This window comes from Phragmites australis, chromosome 7 (assembly GCF_958298935.1).
Source record: "Phragmites australis chromosome 7, lpPhrAust1.1, whole genome shotgun sequence".
Lineage (NCBI taxonomy): Eukaryota > Viridiplantae > Streptophyta > Magnoliopsida > Poales > Poaceae > Phragmites > Phragmites australis.
Window position 1 is genome coordinate 34,086,406 of NC_084927.1, and position 23,379 is coordinate 34,109,784.

Here is a 23,379-nt window from a genome sequence, read left to right on the forward strand (position 1 = left end):
AGTTGATACTTGGGTTTTGAAGGGAACTTCAAAACTCTGAGGTGGAGTCCGGCGGATGATACTGTAAAACACGTGCTTGGAATAGTCCCGCCAAAACTCGAAGTTATTTTTTTCTAGAACTCCGAAGGGCTTGTTCTTGTCGATTGTCGGATGCAAAAGTCAACCATTTAACTACATTAAACTACCTAGAAAATAGATATTCATTATTAGGCCTTTTTATCTTTCCCGAAAAGAAAATTTGTACGACAAGTCAAGCATATCCAACGCGCAATTGCACTTGATCTTGCCAGCATAAAGCTTCTCGCGAAAAACTATTTCGATCGATCGACCTCAAGAAAAAGAAAATCTGAAAAGTAGCTTAATTGGCCTTATTTGGTACAAAAGGATTATTAAAGAAATTCTTATGCTCGAAGCAGGTGCGAGCTTAATCTGACAAATTCAGAGACAGATCGAGCTACTATGCCTGAAAGTCGAAATAAGTCACGTACTATGCCTCGAAAGCAACCGAATTCAAGTGTCACTAGCTAGAATGGTAATTAATCGATAATCGCTTGCAAGGAACCATCACACTAGCTAGCTCAAACCGTATGAGGTACAAACTTGCTCGATTACACTCGATCTGCTGGCCGGTCTTTGAGTAGATTGCAATGGAAGTATGCGAAGAAACATCACATCACCGTTAAGTGATGCTAGATCAGGTGAAAAATTTGGCACGGTATATCTAATATATATATATATATATAGTTTACGGGATCTACAGTGGATCTTGATAGAAATTTTTTTATCATATTTATCGATATTTTATTTAAATTATATTTAAATTTTATCAAATATATTTAATAAATCATATTTATTGGCGATTTCCACTAATTAACATATGCTAGGTTACCATACATTAGACCGATCAAATTAAGGTGTTATCTCTTTCTCTTTTTCCCAAACCCGCGGGAGGTTTAGAGTTGCAAAGTGTATGGATGATGGATGGTACCGACGAAGACGAACGAAGGACCGATGGAGCTGGGAAGTTGCTCTGCAAGCAAGAAACTAACTGAACCCTATTTCTCCCTCTCTCTTCTTTTACAAGCAGGAAAATTAATCCATATTCGAAGCAAAAAATCAAACTGACACGGTTTTTCTGGAATTGTTACTTTGGTAAATCAACCGAGAGAATGTGAAGAGGCTAGAGGTAGTAGTACCGGTAGCTCCAAACTGCCATTGGACTCTTTGGATGTTAAGTCCATATGAAAGGGGGTGAGGCAGGTTCACAAATTCGATAGAACCTAAAAAATTATTTGGAATCAGTAAACACGGTAACCGTATAGTAATTCGGTGGAATTTAGTAGAAATCGGTTGATTTATCAAATTTTTATTTTTTGAATTTTAAATTTGAGTTTGAGTTTCTAAATACAGTACGGACAAAATTAGCAGGTAACCGTAATAACCGAGCGGTTACCGCATAGTATTTTTGAACTCTGATGTGGGGTCTCAGCAGCAACCTCTCACATGCATGGCCTGGTTGGTGCCACCTAATTTAGCATCATCTCTCATCAACTAACCCAGCCCCACATCGAACACACACAATGTGTGCATGAAGGTGAAGTAGGTGCGTGTGCCTGCTGTATGCAAAAAGAACATATATCTCTTGATATGGATATAGTAATGCAAGGAAAAAAGATTTGTGAAACTCTGGCATATTGCTGAAGACCAGTGGTCAGTTGTGTTCGAAGGACTCGAAGATTTCAGACACCACAAAACATGCACTAACACTTACTAAAAATACCTTTTATTGATAGTCTCTGATTATTACTGTCGGTTCGATGATAGTTATAAATCACACGATTTTTTAAGTGCATGTGATTCGTAGCACTCAAACTCAAAACCTATCAACTCACACGATATATCCATACCATCTCACCACAGAATTACTAGTTATATTATTAGCATATGCAATCCTTTTGACATCTTCTGTCTGAAACTTTAAATAATTATTTGGATATCTAAATAATATCAAATGAAAAGAAATTCAACTACAAAGTTGTAGATCTCGTCGAGGGCTACAGTTTTGATATAAAGTTTATCTTCATATAACTTTGTATAAAAAAATTATGAATTTTTTAAAATAAATTATCATCCACTGTCACTGTCGGCTCGTGACTGGAACCGACAGTGATAGTGAATTTTCACTACCAGTTCTTTTCGAATGACCTTTTAATGTCAGTATATGATACATCGACAGTGATATTCTATAACTACCGATTCGTAAAAAACCATCAGTAATAAATTGACATATAAATCTATTTATGTAGCAACGTAATCCGAATTCTCCAGCATGCATGCTGGACTGAATCATGAAGGCCCTCTTTGTTTAGAGTTTAGCTACTTGCAAGGATTGGTGCGTTTGTTGTCCAAGCTCTCATAATAGCCGTCGCCGTCCTTCGTTGCTATGTACATGGATCAGTCATAAATAAAACCTGAGCTATGTACGTGTAGTTTGTTTACAAGCAAATAAAGCATGAATTACTCGAAACCAGTACGTACGTGATCCTTATGGATCATGATATGTACTAGTACTATAACCAAATAGGAAATCCGAAAAGGAAAATAAAGATCAGTTTCATAATTAGCAGTGGTAGGTTCGTCCTTGATTATTTTTTTTGAAGAAAAAAACAAGAAATATGCACAGCTGGTATGGTAGGACTCAGTAGCCAGTACTCAGTGTGGAGGCACGTCGAGTATACTACTCATGATTCCAACCAATAAAAATATACAAACAGATAAGCAAAGTCTCTTTCTCTCTTTTGAGAACCACACCTAATCTTGTTTAGCTAGCTTTACTACTGTTAGGAAACAATCTACAATGACAGAAGTCATGAGTTGCATACAGTTAAACCTCTCTTTTCATAGGCTAATTATTGGGATAAACAAATTGTTTGGCACACTGTAGTGTTCAAACTAGTACATGTTCAATTATGCAATGAACGGGACATCTTTAATTAGGGTTGCATGTAAATGCTAATTTTTTTTATTACATGTACAAACAAATGATAACTTAACCTATATCCGTTCCAGCAAAAGATCTATAGAAGCTTAGCCTCCCATTCAAGATCAAGATTTTTTTTACTTATGTAGATGTGTTATTTTGATAAGGATAATTTGGTAAAAAATTGGAATGATAACTTAAAATGTTGCTTCTGCAACCACAATAAAAACATACAATATTTATTTTTTGAGTGCTATTTTGCTAGCAGGTCTATTTAGCACATAATTACTATTGCATTGGAAATTCAAAAACCTTGCAGTATGAGCCATATAATGAGAAATTGGCTAAGGACAAGAGAATATATTTACTAAATCAGAGGGAGTATTTATCTAAGCACACTTCTCAAAACTTGTACGGATCTCGCTATTTTCAATTTCCCATATCTCACAATGCTTAGAGCTATCTTTTGATTTCTCTCTGTTAAAAACTAGCTCTCTAATATTTCTCTCCACACCAGTAAAATAAAAATTAACAGCTAGCTCTTATCTCTGTTTTCTCTCTTCACATCTATAATAATAAAACCTAAAGCTATCTATTAACTATTGGAGTTGCGCTCATTGCTGCCGTAGGATTAGCTAGCACAGGTGACAGGTCTCATTGAAGGCACACAGGAGTCAGGACATGCAGGTACGTACGTGCGTGTTGTACGTATTGCTCGGTTCCTGTCTGGCTACCTACTAAAAAGCGCTCTAATTAATTACAGCATGTAAACAAAAAATAATTATCCAACCGTTGGTAAAAAATAATAATACGAACATATATTTCCATTAAATTGCTGCCAGCGCTTGTGTGTGTATATATATATATTATATGTATTTATCTATATATATACACGTCCATGTAATCATCATTTGAACGCATGAGTTCCACATAAATCGTGGTAGAGAACGCCACAATATATTCCTTGATTTGTAGTTTCTACCAGGAAATCTTTTCTTTTCTCCCGTCGAAAGATCATATCACATGTGTGCTGCTGCTGCACGCTATGGAAGAAGAAGAAGACGACAATGGACAGGCAGGCCACCTCCTATACAGTATACGCACGTAAGGTGGTCGTGGTTGGTCCAAGACATTGCACGTGGTCAGTACTGTGCTGTGGCACCATGCATGGATGGATGGGCCTTTGTACCGTGGACGTGTACGTACTTTTGCATGTACACCCAACAGTGTACGTACGTATAGTAGCTGTACCTTGCATGCGTGCATGTCCAATACTGCTACTATACACGCACGTACTGTTCACACGCAACGGCCGGTCTGAACCCGAGGGCGTATTTCACATGAAACGTACGGTCCATGCTCTGGTGGTCATTTTTAATTTTTTTTTGGTCGAGTTAAACACATGCTAATTTGATGTGATTTACTTAAGTTTTGGGTTCCCTGCTTTTAAGATTATGAACTACACGAAGGAGGGATTGGGTCACAAGTTCCATCCAGAAAAAAAGTGTGAATATATAAGAGGCATCGTGCACTTTACTATTTTTTTTGTTGGTTGTACTATCGACAGGTGAGATCAATGGCTTCGTGTATGACTCATGAGAGCATGTACAATGGAATATCCGGAGGAGTGTTTATGAAAAAAATGGATTTTTTCTTAATCGTATTGGCACATGTACTTAAACAGAAAATAATATGCTTACTTAAGTACTACTACTTATATTAGTACTAGTAAGATAGTTAACTATGTTTAAACACATGTAATCTTTGTTTGCATTGTAAATTACAAGTTTTATGTTGGTGCTTAACACTTTTTCCTTAAGCATCTAATCATAATCATCTAGCATTGTTCATACCATAAAACTATCTCTCTGATTTAATTTTAAGCATGAGAATGTTGATTTGAGCTTTTGACGGCAGTTAATTACTTTTTTTTCAAAAGAAGGAATGCTAATAAGTATTGTTTCCGTGTCACCAACGAGAATTTTGAACTTTTTTTGAATATAAGGGAATTTTGAACTTGTTATAGGATATAAATTAAAAAAGTCAATATTGTTCATCAAGAGCATCAGTTGTATTTTAATTTTTGGGGTAGTTGTATATAATAATGGTCTCTTCCCCACAGAACAGAGGTCACAATAAACCAATGGAACACGAGAAGCTGAAGTCAAATCGGAGGGGGGGGGGGGGGGGGGGGGGGTGGGGGAGAACAAACGAGCACCAATGAAACAACTTAGCACTGGTTACAACTTAGCACTGGTTATTCATATTTAAATATTAATGATAGTGTTTGTGGATCCCAAGCTCTGCAGAGGAATCACAGCACGTTTTTCATAATATATCAATATTCAATCAAGCACCGACAAGTAATTACAACATCTACTGAGCCTACGACCAATATACCACTTAAATATTTAATGATAGGTTTTCTAACCCAAAAGCTAAGCAACCAGTATATGCCGCATGGCAGAGTAAGTAGTCTTCTTTTTAGTTTCTTTCAAAATTCAAAAAGAATACTACAACGGTTACTGGCTACTCATCAGTTCGTTTTGTACATGATGTCGGTAATACATCTGTAACAAAAACAAACAAAAAAAGAGCATGTGAGACTGACAAATCAAAAGGTCTCCCCTCAGCTGAAATCGACCAGCAAACGGTTAGGCTATAGAAAGACAGGTCACCATTCACTGATGATAGCCAGGAGATCGTGCCGATTGCGTTGCCATAAACACACAAGCAGAAAAGGTCAAGAAGGTAAAGACCTGCAGATGCAACTAATTTTGTTATGCCATGCCCAAGATCAGACAAGGAGAAACTTGGAGACAGATGTCGTCACTGTAAAGAGCTGCATGCAGGTGCTGCCTCAGATAAGTTCAGTTCACTCTTGCAGTTATATATTTTTATCGAGGCTACAAACTGGCCGCAAGAACGGGGAGGGTCACATGCAGCGATGCCCCAGCGTCAAATATTTTGATGGCTACCTCCGGAAAAGGACAGATGAGGGAACAGCCAACTAACCGTGGCTGGTGATGCTCAAACGGTGCAAGCCTTCAGAAGGCAGCAGGAACATGTTCATACTTCAGTTAAAACTTGAAAATAAGTTTTTTTTTCTTCCTTTTATTGTAGTTCTCTTCTATAGGCTGCTAGCTCTACAAAAGTTAGGATGCTAGTAGAGAATGGTTCTTTTCTTAGAGACATTTGGAAGAAAAAAATAATTTGTATATAAGCTCTTCTGCAAGTTTTGTTGCAGAGAATTTGCAAGATTGACGAAGTTCAGGATGTGAGTAGAGATTTGAGTCATTTCATTTTCTAGAGATATTTGGGAAAATGAAAGGAAAAGTGAACTAAATTAACTAGACTGTCGGAAGGTAGGTAGGGAGAAAAGGAAAGCTCCGCGGGAACAGCTGCCAGGTGCAATGTTCTTATGTTCAATTGGATGGATGGCTCGGCTATCCTACAAAACGATAGACCAGGGACTCCGGCACATGCATGTGATGCGACCCATAGAAAAGGATTGCAGGGACGGAGACAGATAAGACACAAGCTAGTCGCCTCGATCGCCTGGGTTGCATACATTATCAATGCAGCCATGCAGGCATTGGAAAAGGGTCTTCTCACCAAGTATATGTACTGCCAGTACAGGACTACAGGTGCATGTATCTAAACCTTCAAATTTCCTAATGAGTTCTAGCCCATTGGTAGCTTCGCAAGTCACTGGGCTCAAATAAGCTGAGGAAAAAATGTAGCTGTAGTAGAGCTGTGCAAAATGTGAACCTATTGGGGAACGTGAAGTTCTGAACACTGAGGACACAGTACTGACAGTACTATATTAATAGGGGTATTGTGGACTAATGTAGACAATTAGGCATTGGTCCACTAGAGGGGAAAAATAAGCACAAGGGCAAAGATGTGCTACTATCATATTATAGAGTTATAGAGGTAGATGTAAAGAACAGAGGTCTCTTGTTACGTAGGCTCGTATCAGTAAAGGTTTGTTAGCAGTAGATGCTATCAAAAATTGATTTTGGAATGCACGTCTGGCAAGACTTACGTGATCAGTCCTCTTATTGCAGAAGGAAATCTTAATCAGTCTAATCTCATTTCATGCTATCCACTTAAGTTTTTTCTTTTCTCAGATACCTCCTTTCGACAAGCAAAATCGTGTCCGACGTAGTGTTGCAGTGGTTCGTCCCGTAGCAATTAATGCTACAGGACGTCCTTGCAGACAGGTGCGGCGGTCTTGCAAATGGGCGTGATGACGTATGGCTGATGTGACAGGATGCGCAAGACGGCCAGGAAGACCGAGCATACCCACTCTCTGTAATAATGGTCTCGTAGTAGGGATTTTTGGTGGGAATGAGACTGTCATAGTTCTGGCATATACTGTTTCTATATACGTCTCTCCTCCTACTATATAAAGGAGGGAGGACCAGTTTCCTGACCTCAGGGATACCCTGCAGCAACGTGGTCCATGAAACCCTCACCTAGGAGAAAACTTGGAGGTTAAAATTTTGAGAAAATGCTAAACGTACCAGTCTGATCTGAGCCCTCTCCGACGAAGGGAGGTCAAATAGCGAATTAGCATCACGCGGAGGGCCACCCTTCCTCGGGGTAGCAGCCATTAGGAATTTAACCTATAAATCGATGGCCTCGTTAGGGAGATCTGGGTAACAGGAGATACTTCAGATCTCGCACGGCTAAAACAAAAAAAATGCTTAGGATGTCGCTACAATATTACCTGTAGAGCTCTCCCGAGTGGCGTCATCACTCCCGGTGTACTTGTATGCCTGATGTGCTCTCCTTCGCAAAGGGCCCAACCGACGTTTGATGTAGTCACGGACAACATCCGACCCTGACAACCCGGTATTCGCAAGTCGCTTAACCCGTGCTGCGAGAACCATCAACTCTGAAGTTGTTGTGGGAGCACTCCATCAATGCTCAATCTGCTCCGGTTGGCTCAGAATGCGAATGTTATCCAAGGAATCTTCGGTCGTAAGATAGAACAATTCCTCTCTCCAGCTCGACCACGATGACTTAAGGCCCATCTTGAGGTAGGAGCCCACGACTCCGTTGCGGTGGTGAAATTCGTAGCTCCCGGTGGCCAGCCCAGTCTGTAACCTAGCTATGTAAAAGAACCTGAAGAGGTCGAGTTACGACTCAACCCTAATGAAATTCTAGCACATATGAACAAAGCCACTAAACATGATGATGGAATTGGGGTTGAGATGGGGGTGGCAGATATTGTAGAAGGAAATTATGGTGGTAAGAACTCGGAAAAGGAATGAACGTGGCTGACCAAGAAGAAGAAGACGGACATCACAATTTCCCCCTCGCAGGGAGCAGGGACATCCTTCCCAGGGCGGTACCCTGAAGACAGACGACGAGGGAGCTGATGGTTGTTACACATCTACTTCATCCTCACCGCATTACACTTGGACTTGGGAAAGTCTAGCTCTTTGCCCGTGTGCGGCACCATTAGAATACGGCGGAGGGGGCAACAGAAGCACAAACGGCTATGAAAGCATGGGGATCTAGGTGCGAAGGTGTGGAGGCTCGAAGAGATTGTAAAAGGATCGTGAGGGAACCTTTGGCTTTCTAATTTGTAGGACCGGCGCGATATTCCAACTGTCACGGAGTCCACTCATTTCGAAATTTGAAGGGTCACGCATGGGGAACCAAAATTCTTTCGGGTCCGATGGTAGTTGACGTTTCTCTCTCTCTCTCTCTCACGATTATCTTCCATTTACATCTCTCTCTCTCTCTCTCTCTCTCTCTCTCTCTGTGGACGTTTAGCCTCCCCTTATGAAGCGGTTTCTTGAGCCAACCACGTGAGGGGGCGGCGTCGACGATGACTCCTGGGCTGAAACTTATGTTCACCAGGAGCCCAAGTGGTATGACCAAACCATGACCGTAACCACGTAGCAAAACCGCTCAGTCCCCTGCATCCCAAGGGGGGCTTAGGGGATACTATTGATGTAAAGAATAGGAGGTCCCCTATTCTGTGGGCTCACACCAGCAATAGCCTGCTGGCAGTAGATATTATCAAAAGCTAACTCCGGAACGCACGTTTGGCAAGACTTGCACGACCAGTCCCCTGACCGCGGAAGGAAACCTCACGACCAGCCCTTGCTGGTCATGGGGCAGATATTCATCTAACTAGTCTAATCTCATTTAATGCTATCTACTCAAGTATTTTCCTTCCCCACACACCTCCTTTCAGTGAATGAAATCATGGCCAGTGTAGTGGTGCAATGGCCCGTCTTGTAGCAATTAATGTTACATGACGACACTGTAGGCGGGTGCGGAGGTCTCGCAAGTGAGCGTGACGACGTGAGGCTGATGGGGACAGGACGCGCAAGACAATCAGGCAGATCGAACATGCCCACTCTCCATAATAATGACCTCGTAATAGGGGTTTTCGACAAGAATGTGACTGCCATAGTTAAAGATGGCCAACTGAGCCGGCCCGAGGCACGGCACTGTAGGCACGGCCTAGGAACGAGGGCAGATGGGCCAATTCATGCGTGGGCCAACGCCTTGGTATGATGGGCCGGTATGGCACGACCTGGTTTAGACGGCTGGTACGGGCACGACCTGCCTAGCCTCACCCTGCCCAGCCGTCGTGATGCCCGGCACCCAGCCTCCTCGCCCTGCCATCCGGCCTCCCCGCTCCGCCCCATCGTCGTGCCGCCCTGCCCCAGTCCTCCCTGCCCCACTGCTCGGTCACCCCGCTCTCGCCCTTCTCGCCCCGTCGCCCGACCACCTCGCCACTGGCCTCCCCGCCCCACCGCCTGCCACGCCGCCGTGGCGCCCCGCCCTCGGTCTCGCCACCCCACTGTTGTGCCACGCTGCCCCGCCTCGCCGTGCCCGTCGCGCCGACCATGCCACAACAGTGCTCGGCCCGACCCGAACTGGCACGATGGCTGACGGGTTGTGCCGTCAGTCGGAACGTTACTGCCCATTAACTTTACCGGGCTTGTCGGGCCGTGCCTAGATAGACCCATGCCGGGCCAGCCCGACAAGACCCATTTGGCCATCTTTGGTCATAGTTTTGACATGTATTGTTTGGATATACATCTCTCCTCCTACTATATAAAGGAGGGAGGACCAGACTTGTAAAGGATAAAACATTTTCTGTAACTAAGTTGATATCTATCATAAGAAAATACACATGACGTAAGACTATTGTCCTATGAGAGATCTAAACCTAGATAACTCCTTGTGTTCTTGAGTTTATCACATATACTCATAGGAGGCGTTGATCACGTTCCCGTCGATCGGTATACCTAGCATATTATCAAAGATTAATCCTCGATATAGAGTTTTTTTAAGAACTTTATAAGTGACTAATTAGATATTATAATGATAGTAGCATACGACATAGGGTGATGGTCGTCTCAGTTTTTCTTGAGACTTTAGACTCCCTCCACTCTTGGCAAAATGATTGACATAAACCAAACATTGGACCAAACCAAACCACAATGAGCGAAATGAGGGCAACTAAGGAACTAAACTATGGCGATTTCGTACTCAATCACTCCTACTCGGGCCCATCGAACTATTTCGCTTTCAATCACCATGAGCTTCTTTTTTAAAATCTTTTTGCCATTTCACATTCGAAACGATTCAAACGATGGTTCGCTCCATGATTGGATCATCAACTAAAGAGGAAAGCGAGGACGGCGACGCTGTAAGGGAACATGGCACCAGCTCCTACCTAGCTCAGGTCACAGCTAGCAAACCCATGACGTACTGTTTACAAGGTCAAATGCTGCGATTGACGCATTACTAACTGCCTCCAAGTCATGGAATAACAATATATCATCTTTACTTTCTTTTTCTTCTTCCTATTTTTTTGCGTCCAACATCATCATCATAATGTGAGTGGAAAATGCAAATTGACATGGACTGATGAATATACCATCGTAATGGGACGTGCTCATCGTCCTGTTTCGCAAAAAAGGAATAAAAAGCCTTTCATCGTCCTGATCGAGCTCTACATGCACAATCATTTTAAGCTGAAGTCGGCAGCGCAGCTACGAGCAATGGCACTCGGTTTTCAACGCCGACCGGCATTGCACCAACCGCGACGTTTGCATCTGGTGTCACAGCACGAGTCAAGTCACCCTGTTGATAGAAAAAAATGGTACGATTTAGATTTTTTTAACGCTGGATAGCTCAATGTAGAAAAATTGTAGTCATTGGACTATTAGGTGAATTAAGTCAATTATTATCGAAAAAATATGCTCTCTGTGAAATAGTCCGATGACGCACGAAGTGGACGTCAGATTATTTGGTCAACGTAACTTAAGTTTGTGCTGAAAAATTGCTCTCTGCAAGAATTGGTCCAGCGCTAGAAAATTGCTCTCTGCAAGAATTGGTTCGGCGAAGGTTCCGGCGTCAACGCCGGATCATCCGGTGCATTATATTTTAATCTTGCAGAGAGAATTGCTTTATGTAAAAATTAGTTCGGTGCATGTTCCGATGTATACACCGGTATATTCAGTGCGTTCAAATGTGGTTTGTGCAGAAAGTTTTGCTTTCTGTAAGAAATCGTCCAGTGAAAGCATCCGTGAGGGGATTATCTGATGAATGTAAAGACGATTTTGTGTAGAGAGTTTACTCTCTGAAAGAATTAATCTTGTATATTATTTAGGATAGCGTCGGACTATTCGGTGTGTATAAGAAAAATATTCAGAGTTAAGCTGAGTTGAACTTACCGGATGTTCTGGTGCTTTGAAAATTGCCCTCGCCGGACCATCTGGTGTTTAGTCCGAGTCTGACTCGAGTTGAATTCGTAGATTATTCGAATTTTTTTTATGTTTTTGACCGAACAGAACGTGTTTAATTAGGGTTAGAATAGAGTCCTACTTTGATTCCTTAGGACTAATACTACGCCCCCCTTATAAATAGTTGAGGGTGGCAGTCGATTGCAACAACAACTCAGTCAATCGCAACTATTGCATCAACTTTTCGTTTTACTTTATTTTTCCACACTTTAGGGTAGTTTTAGAGTAGTTCTTCGATGCTACTTCGAATCCACGCAATTTGGGTAGTACTTCTTCGTCTATTTGCTCATAAATTGTCTAAGCGGTGATCCCAAAGGTTACTGGTTGAAATCCTTTGCTTGTTTGCTTGTAAACAAGTCACGTGTCGCTGCGAAAAGCAATAGTTATCAAGGACGGATCCGTGTGTTGCGTGGGATTGCCAAATTCCCCACCAAAACAAATTGGTGACTCCATTGGGGAACGGCGATTCTCCATCAACATCTTCACCTAGGGTTTCGGCGACTTCACCCTTTGCAATCTACTGCTGCGCTATGTCTCAAGACGGAACTGAAATCAACCCCGACAACATCATCACACTGACACTTGAGGAGCTTCCCGAGGAGGATCGCCAAGCCATTAAAGCTCAAAAGCGAGAGGTGGAGAAGTTGATGCTTGCGTGCTATCAGAAAACACGTCAAGACGTCATTAAGAAGGGCGATCCGATGTCAATCGTCCATGCCAAGCTTGAGGTAAAGACCAATTTAAGTGATTCCACTCATAAATTACAAGAGCACATTGCACATATAGCTGATCAATCTGTTAGTGCTGCTATGTTTAATAATTTTGAAACATTGGTTAAAATCTAGATCATGTACTATCTAGTCGTGTTAGGGCATTGTTTATTGATTGCAAGATAAAAAAGTTAAAAAATAGCCCCAATTGCATAATGCTAACACCTCAAATTTCAATGACAATAACAAAATTCAACAATCACTATTAGATTCATCAGCATAATTTATGTCACATTTACCCACACAACAAAATATGCCAATACAACAAACCCATAACTGAGCCAATTTGAGTTCTGTCAACTTGGTGACACCTCCATTTAATATACTGAGTACTTAAAAATTGGAGATCTCTTCATTTGTTTTTCCTATTCCAAGCACTTCATCTAGCATAACTAGTTCGGTTCCACATGCAGCTAATAGCCGAGCTAATAAAATTTCAGCAAGCATGCCATTAGTTTCCTAAAAAATCGTGGTATATAGCACACCTCCTATACCCCCACAAGGTACCGCATACCTTATGGTCTATTGCCAGATACTTATTTTAATGTGCCTTCACAAAATACTCCATATATGTAGCCCATAGTTTTGCACCCTCATGATACGCCGCAACCACAACCTTTTATGTTGCAACCATATGCTAATGTGTCATCCAATCGGCCCATGGCTGAAACACTTTTGGGGTCTGAAAGCATCAAAGAGCAAATGACTATATTTTAAGAGAATATTTGGGGTAGCATTTAAAGGTAAATCACATGTTTATCAAAAATTATACCTTGATTATTATGATATAATTTCATATCCTCATGGATTTAAAGTTTCTGATTTTGTTAAATTCAATAGGGATGATAGTAAACCACAATGGAGAACATAGGATAATTTCTTGTGCAATGTAGTGAAGCCGGTGGTAATGATGCTTTAAGATTACGCTTATTTCCTTTATAACTTTATGGCAATGCATTTATTTGGTTTACTTCGCTTGCGCCTAACTCTATTTATATATGTGCGCAATTTGAGATAAAAATTTAAGAATATTTATATACCAGATACATAGAGTTGAGGTTAATTTCCTTGACATCGGTTACATAAAAATATAATGAGTCTATTTCTGAATATATTAGGAGGTTTAGAGATACTAAGAACCGATGCTTTAATGTAACTCTCTCCGATGCCTTAATCTAGTTTTTGCCGGTTTGTATGCACATATCAAAGAGAGGTTAGAAGGGCAAGAATTTTTAGATGTGAACTAAGTTTTGCAGTGGGCTCTAGCTCAAGAAAGTCACGCCAAAGAGCATAGAAAAGTTCAAAATTTTAGTGAAAAAGACAAAGTGGATCGTCCGGGTGTCAATGTAGTTGAATGCGAGGACGATTCATCGAACATGATAGTGTAGACATGTGTGTAGCTGAGTGGGCATGGAAGTCTAAGCCATTTGTATGCTCTGTTTTAAAGCTAACTCCACAAAAGAATCGGCAAAAAGAGATGAAATTTACATTTGATGTCACTAAGTGTGATAGAATATTTGACCTCTTGTTATAAGAAAATCAAATTAGTTTATCTCCTAATCATGTCATTCCACCACTTGAGGAGATTAAGAAGTGTCTATATTGTAAATGGCATAATTCATATTCTCACGTTATTAATTATTACAATATCATTCATAAACAGGTTCAATTGGTCATTAATGAAGGACGATTGAAATTTACAGAAAATTCTAAGATGGAGCTTGATAGTGATCTATTCCCTCTCAACATGATGAACTTTGAGGGAAAGAAAGTCTTGATTCTACCATCTCAAGCCAAATCGACTAAAAGCAAAAATGTGTTCACTAGTGAGGATGATGTGAGACCAAAGATGATCAAATCGAAAAGTCTGAAGGTTGGTCGTTGGAAGGTAAATGAAAGCAAGAGCAAATCTATGAAGAAGATTGAAAAACCAAAATCTACATTTAGTGTACTTTTGGCTATGTATAAAAGTGGTAACACCGGTCAAAAGGGAGGCAATCGGTCAAATACACTTGAACGCTCAAAATCACCTCCAAAACGTGAGTTTGAAGGAAGTAAGAGACAATGGGAGAATAATATTGCAGCCACCAATGCCTATGATGTGGGGGTCTCCTCCAATGGTTTGTCCTCTGTGTCTGCCATAAGGTTGGTGTGGACCTTGGACGCCACCTCCTATGTCGTTTGCATAATTCCATCCGGGGTGGACAGCACTAAAGCAATCGGCATTTGACAGGCTATTTCATCCTAAACAAGGCCGATTTGGTTAAAAAAATCAGTCAAATGATCAGGGGATAAAAAGGAAGTTAGAAAAGTATATCATGTGAAGAATACAAGTGTTCTTAATGAAAATCAGATCTGGAACAGAAGGAAAAATAGCCAGTTGTTGATGAAAACAAAGTGCAAAAATAATCAGCTAATGGCGGTTTGGTAGGCGGCAACAAAGAGGAAGTTGTAGAGGTGATTGGTATTAATCTTGGGACCAAATTGGCATCTCTTACAGCAACACCACAGCTCGTGGCGCCAAGAGTTGAAGAAGCCATTTTGAATGCTAAGTCGATAGATAGTTCGAGCAATCGAAAGATTGAAAGAAAGATGACCTTGCTGCTCGGAACTAAACCATAGCCTTGATGGTATCCTAGAGGTCTCTCACACTTCCAAAAGAGAAGGCTACAAAGATTATGCAAGCAAGAGATGTGAGAAGTGCAAGTCGAAAGGGTGAGAGATCAAGTATTTAATGAAATCAAGTCGATATTGCCTATTAGGTAAGAATGAATAGAAAAGAAGATTATAGTGCCTAGTGTTATGCCTAGTAATGATGAGGATGATCTGGTAGATGACTCTCTAGTAATTATAGATGATACTCCGCTGCATGATAGCATGGACGTTAATATGGTTTTCGTTTTTCTTTTGAAGTTTTGAGCCATTGATGAAAAGGTTGCTCAACTAAATCTTGGTCCAGAGGAAGCTATATTTGAGAGCCTAAAGAATTGAGCCAATATTTGAGACCATTGTATGTTAAGGGACATATTGACGAAAGGCCGATTTCTAGGATGCTAGTAGATGGTGGAGCCACCGTGAATTTAATGCCATATTCGGTTTTCAAGATCAATTTGTCGAGCTACCGTGAATTTCTAGGATGCTTCGATAGATTGGCAACGCGGGAATGTTCGATGTTTATCCAGTCAAGATCTCTTGGGTTATGATTTTCTTTGTGTTAATAGAGATGGTTTTGTACTCGTGTCTGTACAACTAATTTTTCATCTCGGCTTAGTAATGTAATATTATAAATGGATAAACAAAATAATTTAGATTGGTTACAACAGCGTGTGGGACAATATCGGTCCAAAATGAACGATATTTGTGAAACTATTGATGATTTTGATGAAGTAGAAAAGCTAGGATAAGTTTTTTCGTCGGCCGACCCATTAGAAGAGATAGATATAGGAGATGGTATTGTTCCTAGGCCAACATTTGTGAATAAAAACATGCATGATGTCTAAAAATGCGAAATGGTTGCATTGCTTAAGGAATATAACGATTGTTTCGCTTGGGAATATCATGAGATGCCGTGACTTAGCCATGAGCTTGTGGAGCATCGACTTTCTATAAAATCGAGTTTTAGACCTCACAAATAACTGGTTAGAAAGTTTATCCTAACATATATGAGTGGATCAAAGAAGAAATAAGATAGTTGCTCGCTGCAGGGTTTATTCGTCCGTGTAGGTATGCTGAATGGATATCCAATATTGTCCCAGTTGAAAAGAAAAATATTGGTAAGTTAAGAGTATGCATTGATTTTAGAGACTTAAATAATAAAGATGAATATCCTATGTCTATCGCTGATATGTTGATTAATGATGCTTCAAGTCATAAAATCATTATTTTTTTGGATGATAATGCAGATTATAATTAAATTTTCATGGCCGAAGAAGATATGTCTAAAACGGCTTTTCTTTGCCCAGGTTTTGTTGGTTTATTTGAATGGGTTGTCATGACATTTGGTTTAAAGAATGCCAGTGCTACATATCAAAGAGCTATGAATTTGATCTTTCATAATTTACTTGGTGTTATCTTAAAAATATATATTGATGATATTGTTATCAAATCGGATGACATGGATAGTTATTTAGCCGATTTGTATTTAGCTTTTGAAAGGATGTGTCGGTATGGTTTAAAGATGAACTCACTCAAGTGTGCTTTTGGTATATCGATGGATAAGTTCTTAGCTTCCATAATACATGAGAGAGATATAGAGATAAATCCCGATAAGATAGCAGCTATAAGCAAGTTAGGGGCGCCGGAATCGAAGAGGGATATCCAAAAATTGCTAGAAAAAGTCAATTACTTGAGGTGGTTCATATCTAATTTGTCTAGCAAGGTTAGTGCCTTTACTTCTATATTTTGGTTAAAGAAAGAAGCCGATTTTACTTGTGGGCAGAATAGCAAAAAGCCTTTAATGAGATAAAAAAATTTGTCATCACCACCTGTGTTGAGGGCGCCCAAAGCCGAGATTTCATTTTGGCTCTATGTTGCTGCACAAGAGATGATGATAGGTATTGTTCTTACACAAGAAAGTGAAAATAAAGAATATGTGATCACTTATTTAAGCCGGTGTCTCTTAGATGTGGAAATGAGATACGTATTTATTGAAAAATTATGTTTATCCTTTTAATATGCATGTACCAAGTTGAGACATTATTTGCTTTTTAATACTTGTGTAGTTGCTTGCCAAACTGATATTATTAAATGCATGTTGCAAAAACTGATTTTGAGTGGTAGAATCGGAAAGTGGGTGTAAGTTTTAATCAAATACGATTTGGCTTATGAACCGTTAAGATATATGAAAAGCCAAATTGTTGCTGATTTCATTGTTGATTATCGTATTGATAGTGATACATCGGTTGGTGTTATTAGTATGTGTCATGAAAACTATATTTTGATGGCTCAGCTTGTAGAGAAGGTCAAGGTGTTGGTATTATTTTACTTTTACCTAGAGGTGATATTTTTGAAACATCAGTTCATTTAGAATACTTTTGTACCAACAATCAAACCGAATATGAAGTTTTTTTTGTTAGGTTTGCAAATTTTATAATCCATGGATATTAAATATATAGAAGCATTTGGTGATTCATTATTAGTGGTGCAGCAGGTTTTTAAAGCTTTTCAATACTTTGATAGGTCACTAAATAGTTATTTAGATAGATGTTTAGATATCATAGTAAATTTGTATGATTTTACCATAACTCACAAATCTAGAAAAGAAAATATGAGGGCAAATGATTTAGCGCAACAAGCATCTAGTTATGGAGTAAGTAGAGAGATGTTCTTTGTGTTAGAAAAATCGTTGTTGGCTTGTGCTAGTGTTCATTTGGCCTAACAGCAAGAAGGGAGTTCGGTTTTACCCTGAAAATCAAATTTGCCTACACTAAGTAATTGGAGAAAGCCGATGTTGAGTATTTAGTAAATTCTACATCATCGGTAGATAGAAAGATTAGGTGACAAGTCTTAAAATATGTGATGTTGGATGGTGAATTATATCACTGAACCGTAGATAGGTTGCTTTTAAAGTGTTTGGGTTCGGAGCAAAGTAAAATTGCTATGTGTTAAGTATATGAAGGTATTTATGGTACGCATCAGCCGGTTCACAAAATAATGTGGTTGTTAAGGAGAGCTTATTTTTATTAGCCAACGATGGTTGGTGATTGCTCTAGATATTACAAAGGATGTGAACCATGTCAAAAGTTTCATGAATGGGCTTTATATTTCGTCGGCTAAATTTATCCTTTATCTTCCAAAGGTCGTCATTTTGTTTTGATTGCTACAGATTATTTTACAAAGTGGACCGAGACCATTCCATTGAAAAAATATGACACATAATGAGGTAATCAAGTTTATTTTGGAGCATATTATTTATAGATTTGGTATCTCGCAAACTTTAACTACCGATCAAGGTTTCTCTTTTATTTCTCATCAAGTGCGTGAATTTACCAAATAATTTAGAATTAAGTTTCTCAATTCCTCAGCATATTATGCTCAGACCAATACACAGATCGAGTCAAGCAATAAAACTTTGATTAAGATCATAAAAAAGAAGATAGAAAAATATCTAAAAAGATGACATGAGATTTTGAGTGAAACATTATAGGCTCATCACATATCTAAGCATAGTGCTACCAAAGTTACTCCTTATGAGTTAGTGTGTGGACAAGAGGTCGTTTTGCCCGTTGAAATAAATCTTGACGTGTTGAGAGTGGCATGATAAAATGACTTATCGGTCGTGGATTATTATAATGCTATGGTAGATAGAGTAGATGATCTCAATGATGAAAGACTTAGAGCTTTGAGAGAAATTAAAAAGGATAAATTGAGTGGTTAAAGCCTACAGTAAGAAAGTGAAAACAAAATCATTTTAAGTAGGAGGTTTGGTTTGGAAGACAATTTTACCTATCGGGTCTAGAGATAATAAATTTGAAAAGTAGTATCCCAGTTAGGAAGGTCATTTTAAAGTTACAAGAATCATACCTGTAAATTAATATATGTTACAATACTTATAAGGAAACAAGTTACCTAGAGCTCTCAATAGTAAATACTTAAAAAAAATATTATTCGAATGTTTGACAAAATACTTAGTAGATAAGTATACATGACTTATTATCATCCTAAGAAATATAGTTATGCATGAACGATATAGTCATCATCGTCATAAGAACATGTGTACATGACCAATATATTATTTATATAACCCTAAAGTAGATAATAAGATATTCATAATTATACTATATAAGAGTGTTTTTCAGTATATACATTTTACTAAAAAAACAGGGAGACATATTGATAGTAAAAAATAGCACGACCTATGTTTTTTTTTAACGATAGATAGTCTGATGTGGAGAATTTATAATCACCAAACTATCCAATAAATTAAGTCAATTATTACGAAAAAAACATGCTATTCAAAAAAAAAGTTCGGTGAGACATGAAGTGAACATGCTCTCTTACAAAGCTGAAGGGTCCAATGCAGGTAACATGTGACATACCAGAAGCACCACTCAGAAAAAATAAAAGCGAAAACATCATCGGTTCATTGCACACACGCAACAGAAACACTCCAAGATCAGTGACATGGTTGGAAGACTACACAGTGCCGTCGTCTTAGTTCAAACTCAGAAGGAATCCACAGCCCACGATGGTGTTAAACATTGATGGAGAGCATCCAGAGGCTGAGAGCAGTCATGTGCCTCAAGCGTTCAGCACAGCACATGTTTATTCAAAAGGCAAAGCATGGCCAAAATACTATTACACCATGCACCGCACCTTCTGAGAACCTTACCCCCCCCCCCCCCAATGTTCCAGGTGCTAGGTTCTGCAGAATACAGAGGATCATATTCATGGCATTTGGTGGCAGCTGTGCGCATGCATCATATTCCAACACAGAGATGGAAGGGGGGATTCCTTGTTGCTGGGGTCCCTAGCCGTCTATATGTACCACCATCAGTGGACTTTCACAGCTCCGAGCTTCCTCTTCTGTAGGAGCCTACACAACAACGACATACGAACCCAGATTATTGTAGGTACATTTCAACTACCATTTCAGAATTTGAACAGGGAGCCACTTCAGAATGTTAGCTCAAAAGTCTTCATCTCTTCTACTAAAGGCTTGTACAGTTATACTGGGTTGTGAGGGCAAAGTGTTTTGGGACAGATTAAGAATGGGAAAACAGTGGCCTGAAAATGCAGCCATGGTATACAAAGCAGACATCAAGTATTTCCTTGAGCAAAGTGAGTTGACTTACCCCAGGTAAAGTAGCATAGATAAACTAGCTTTCCTCATCATCAGTCTGAGTAGCATCTTCCCTTGCTCTCTTCACCGGATGTGGAAATTTTCCTTTGAACCGTATCAATTATTTAGACTAGAAAATAATGCTCAGTAGAGAATAAATAGTGAAGTACCAACCAATCAAACAAAATCTAGACTCTAATAACATATATCATGATGATCTCAGTGCAGAACCACGATCCTTCAACCTGATGGTGTAAAAGATAAGGAAAGGCTTTGTTCAAGCAGCTTAAGTAATCAGGATGAGCTTAGAGATCTACACAATAAAAATATGCTCTTTTCAAATCAAAACAATATCTAAGAAGTAACAAGAATTGATACTGTTTAAATACAGCCAAACAACCATCAACTTCTGACAAACAGAAGAAATGTCTGCAAACTAGCAATCTTTACTGGTAATACATTGCAACATGAACCAAGCCCAGGCCCTACATGCACATGAACTCTCCCTACCCAACCCAACCACTGCATGTAACACGAACTCCCAACCAAGACCAATCCAAAACAAACAAACCACTATCATCTTAGTAGATTACCAATAAATTGGATTTAACTCATCCCACATAGTACTGAAAGCATGACCTGCCCTACCAAATCATTTCTGGACACAGTTTGGGCCCAAAAGACCAAAAACTCCGGACCTCTTGTACACCCAACAAAACAATATATTGTCAAAGGTTGGACCCGACACAAAACAATCCAACTCAACCTAATTTATCAAGTACCCATCATTAGATTTCAAGCAATCCAACTTGAGCCAACCAATTTTTCTTTGATTGTATTTAAACTCAGCAACCAGCAAACATTAAAATTCTTGAAACCAAGTGAGCTTTAAAGCTCCACACCTTGCCTTGTTACCAGTAACTTGAAAGACCAAATATAATATGATTATTTATGCTTGTGCAGGAAGTTCACTAAATCAACATGTGATGGAAGGAAAACTATGTGCCTTTTCTGAATGAAATACAGAATACATAAAAAATCTTCCCCCGTGAACATCAAGAATGACATGTTCTTAGGCATGTGTGTATACATGTGAAGTTCCAATGTTCATGTGTGTGTGGGGGGGGGGGGGGAGATTTTTTATGGGGTAAGATTTTTTTGTATTCAGTATTTCATTCAGAAAAAAGTGCATAGTTTTCCTTTAGAGATAACTACCATCATGAACAATCCCTCGGAACTTCACATGTATACACACAAGCATAAGAATATGTGTATGTGTCATCTCCCATGGTTGGGAGTACTCATTTACGAAAGAATCTAGTAAAATTCTAAGAACCTATTACAAGGCATGTAACCCTTTATAGTTACAAGAGCTCGATCGCCCGAACTAGAGAACAAAGCCAGATAGCTTTCCAATGCAGACATTGTTTGACCTTGCCTTAATTCATCAACAAACATAAGTATTAACATTGAAGATTATTAAGCCAGAGAATTATTTACCCCTAGTTGCATCAATAAACATGAGGAATTGTAGATCACTTTAGTGATTCAACTCCATTTCGTGCAAATAGTGTACCGAATTCTACCTTCATTCTTACATCCCAAATCCAAATGCCGGAAACTCATAATATGGAACAAACACTTCGATTCTCCAACAGCAATTTGAAATCCTAATTCCTAAACAGACCAATCATACGCAAATGTGAACCTGCACACGGTAGTCTATATTGTACCAAGCATATAAACACTTCATTAAGCTCGCTGTACAGATAAGAATCCAAAATTCCCAGTACAACTCCAAACCTTCCATCCGTAACAATTCCGAATTTACGATGCTTCACTGACGAATCAAGACCATGCAACCCTAACACATAAGCATTTCGCAACCCCAATAAAATGCTAGCTTAATCCACCTCACCTTCCACAAAGTACGCCGCGGACGGCCACCCGCGTGGCGTGGTGAAGCACATCACCTCCTCCTCCGTCATAACCGCTGCGCCCCTCGCGGTGTAGACGGCCGCGCCGAGGAGGTTCGTCACCCCGAGTGGCCGCGGCATCGGCGGCAGCCAGTAGGAGCCACCCGGCACGAAGGGGAGCCAGTCGGGAGCCGCCCGCCGCACGAGCACCCCGAGGATAGCGTCCTCCAGGCGCCGCATCCCCATCGGTGGCGCGGAGTCGCCCACGCCTCCTTCCGCAGAGGAGGCGGAGGAAGGGGACTCCTCGGAGAGGTCGATCTCGACGAACTCCACCTTGGCCGAGAGCGCGCGGGAGGTGCGGAAGCGGAACGCGGAGGGCGGAGCCGCGGGGCGAGCTAGGGTTAGGGTCCGCGCGAGGAGGCGAGCCATGGGATGTGCGAGAGGGGAGTGGGACAATGATTCCGACGGCGCGGAGTTGGCAACCGCGTAAATTACACCGTACCGTAAGGCATCTTCAGCAACTGCTTTAAATTTTCATCCTTAAAAATACTATTACAATATCCTCTATCACTATTACAGTATTTTTTTTTTAATCTCCGACAGCTACCCTATTTCCTACCTTCTACTCCTTTTCTCTCTCCGAACCCGCTATCAGGCTCTGTGAGCAGTGTGGCGGGTGCTACAGTAAATCCGCAGATTTGCTATGCATTTTCTCTCTCCGTAGTACTGTAGCACCACTGCAGCACACTGTAGCACCGGATACCGATTCCGCTGGAGTTACTACAGTACCCGTAAATCACTGTAGTAGTTGGCTTTGAGCATGTTTAGATTTTTCACTTGTCGTTAGTTTATATTTCAGATCTACTTTAAAATCTAATTCGGTGTATTTTGATAGAAACGATTGAATTTTATTAATTTATGAATTTTTTAATTTTAAAGTTGAGTTTGATTGATAATTGTTTGGTTTTTAAATACAGTGTAGATTGACTTGACCGGCAAACGTGATAATCGAGCAGTTACTGTCGTATTTTCGAACACTAGATAGGAGATGTAAAACGGAGATGAAGACGATGGAGATAGAAATACACATGCTTGATTTGATTCGATAAACTTGGATGCAAGCAATAATTGTTCCTATAAGATGGTC

General features: G+C 40.0%; 1 protein-coding gene across 1 annotated transcript; it reads right to left on the bottom strand.

Annotated features, from left to right (window-relative positions):
* Positions 1 to 19,508: 19,508 nt before the first annotated feature.
* Positions 19,509 to 22,715, bottom strand: LOC133924928 (uncharacterized). The gene is made up of 3 exons (XM_062370669.1): positions 22,235 to 22,715; positions 20,330 to 20,421; positions 19,509 to 20,070 (listed from the first exon to the last, which is right to left on the bottom strand). The coding sequence occupies exons 1-2, from the start codon at positions 22,659 to 22,661 to the stop codon at positions 20,354 to 20,356; spliced, it is 495 nt and encodes a 164-aa protein (XP_062226653.1). The 5' UTR covers positions 22,662 to 22,715; the 3' UTR covers positions 19,509 to 20,070; positions 20,330 to 20,353.
* Positions 22,716 to 23,379: the final 664 nt, after the last annotated feature.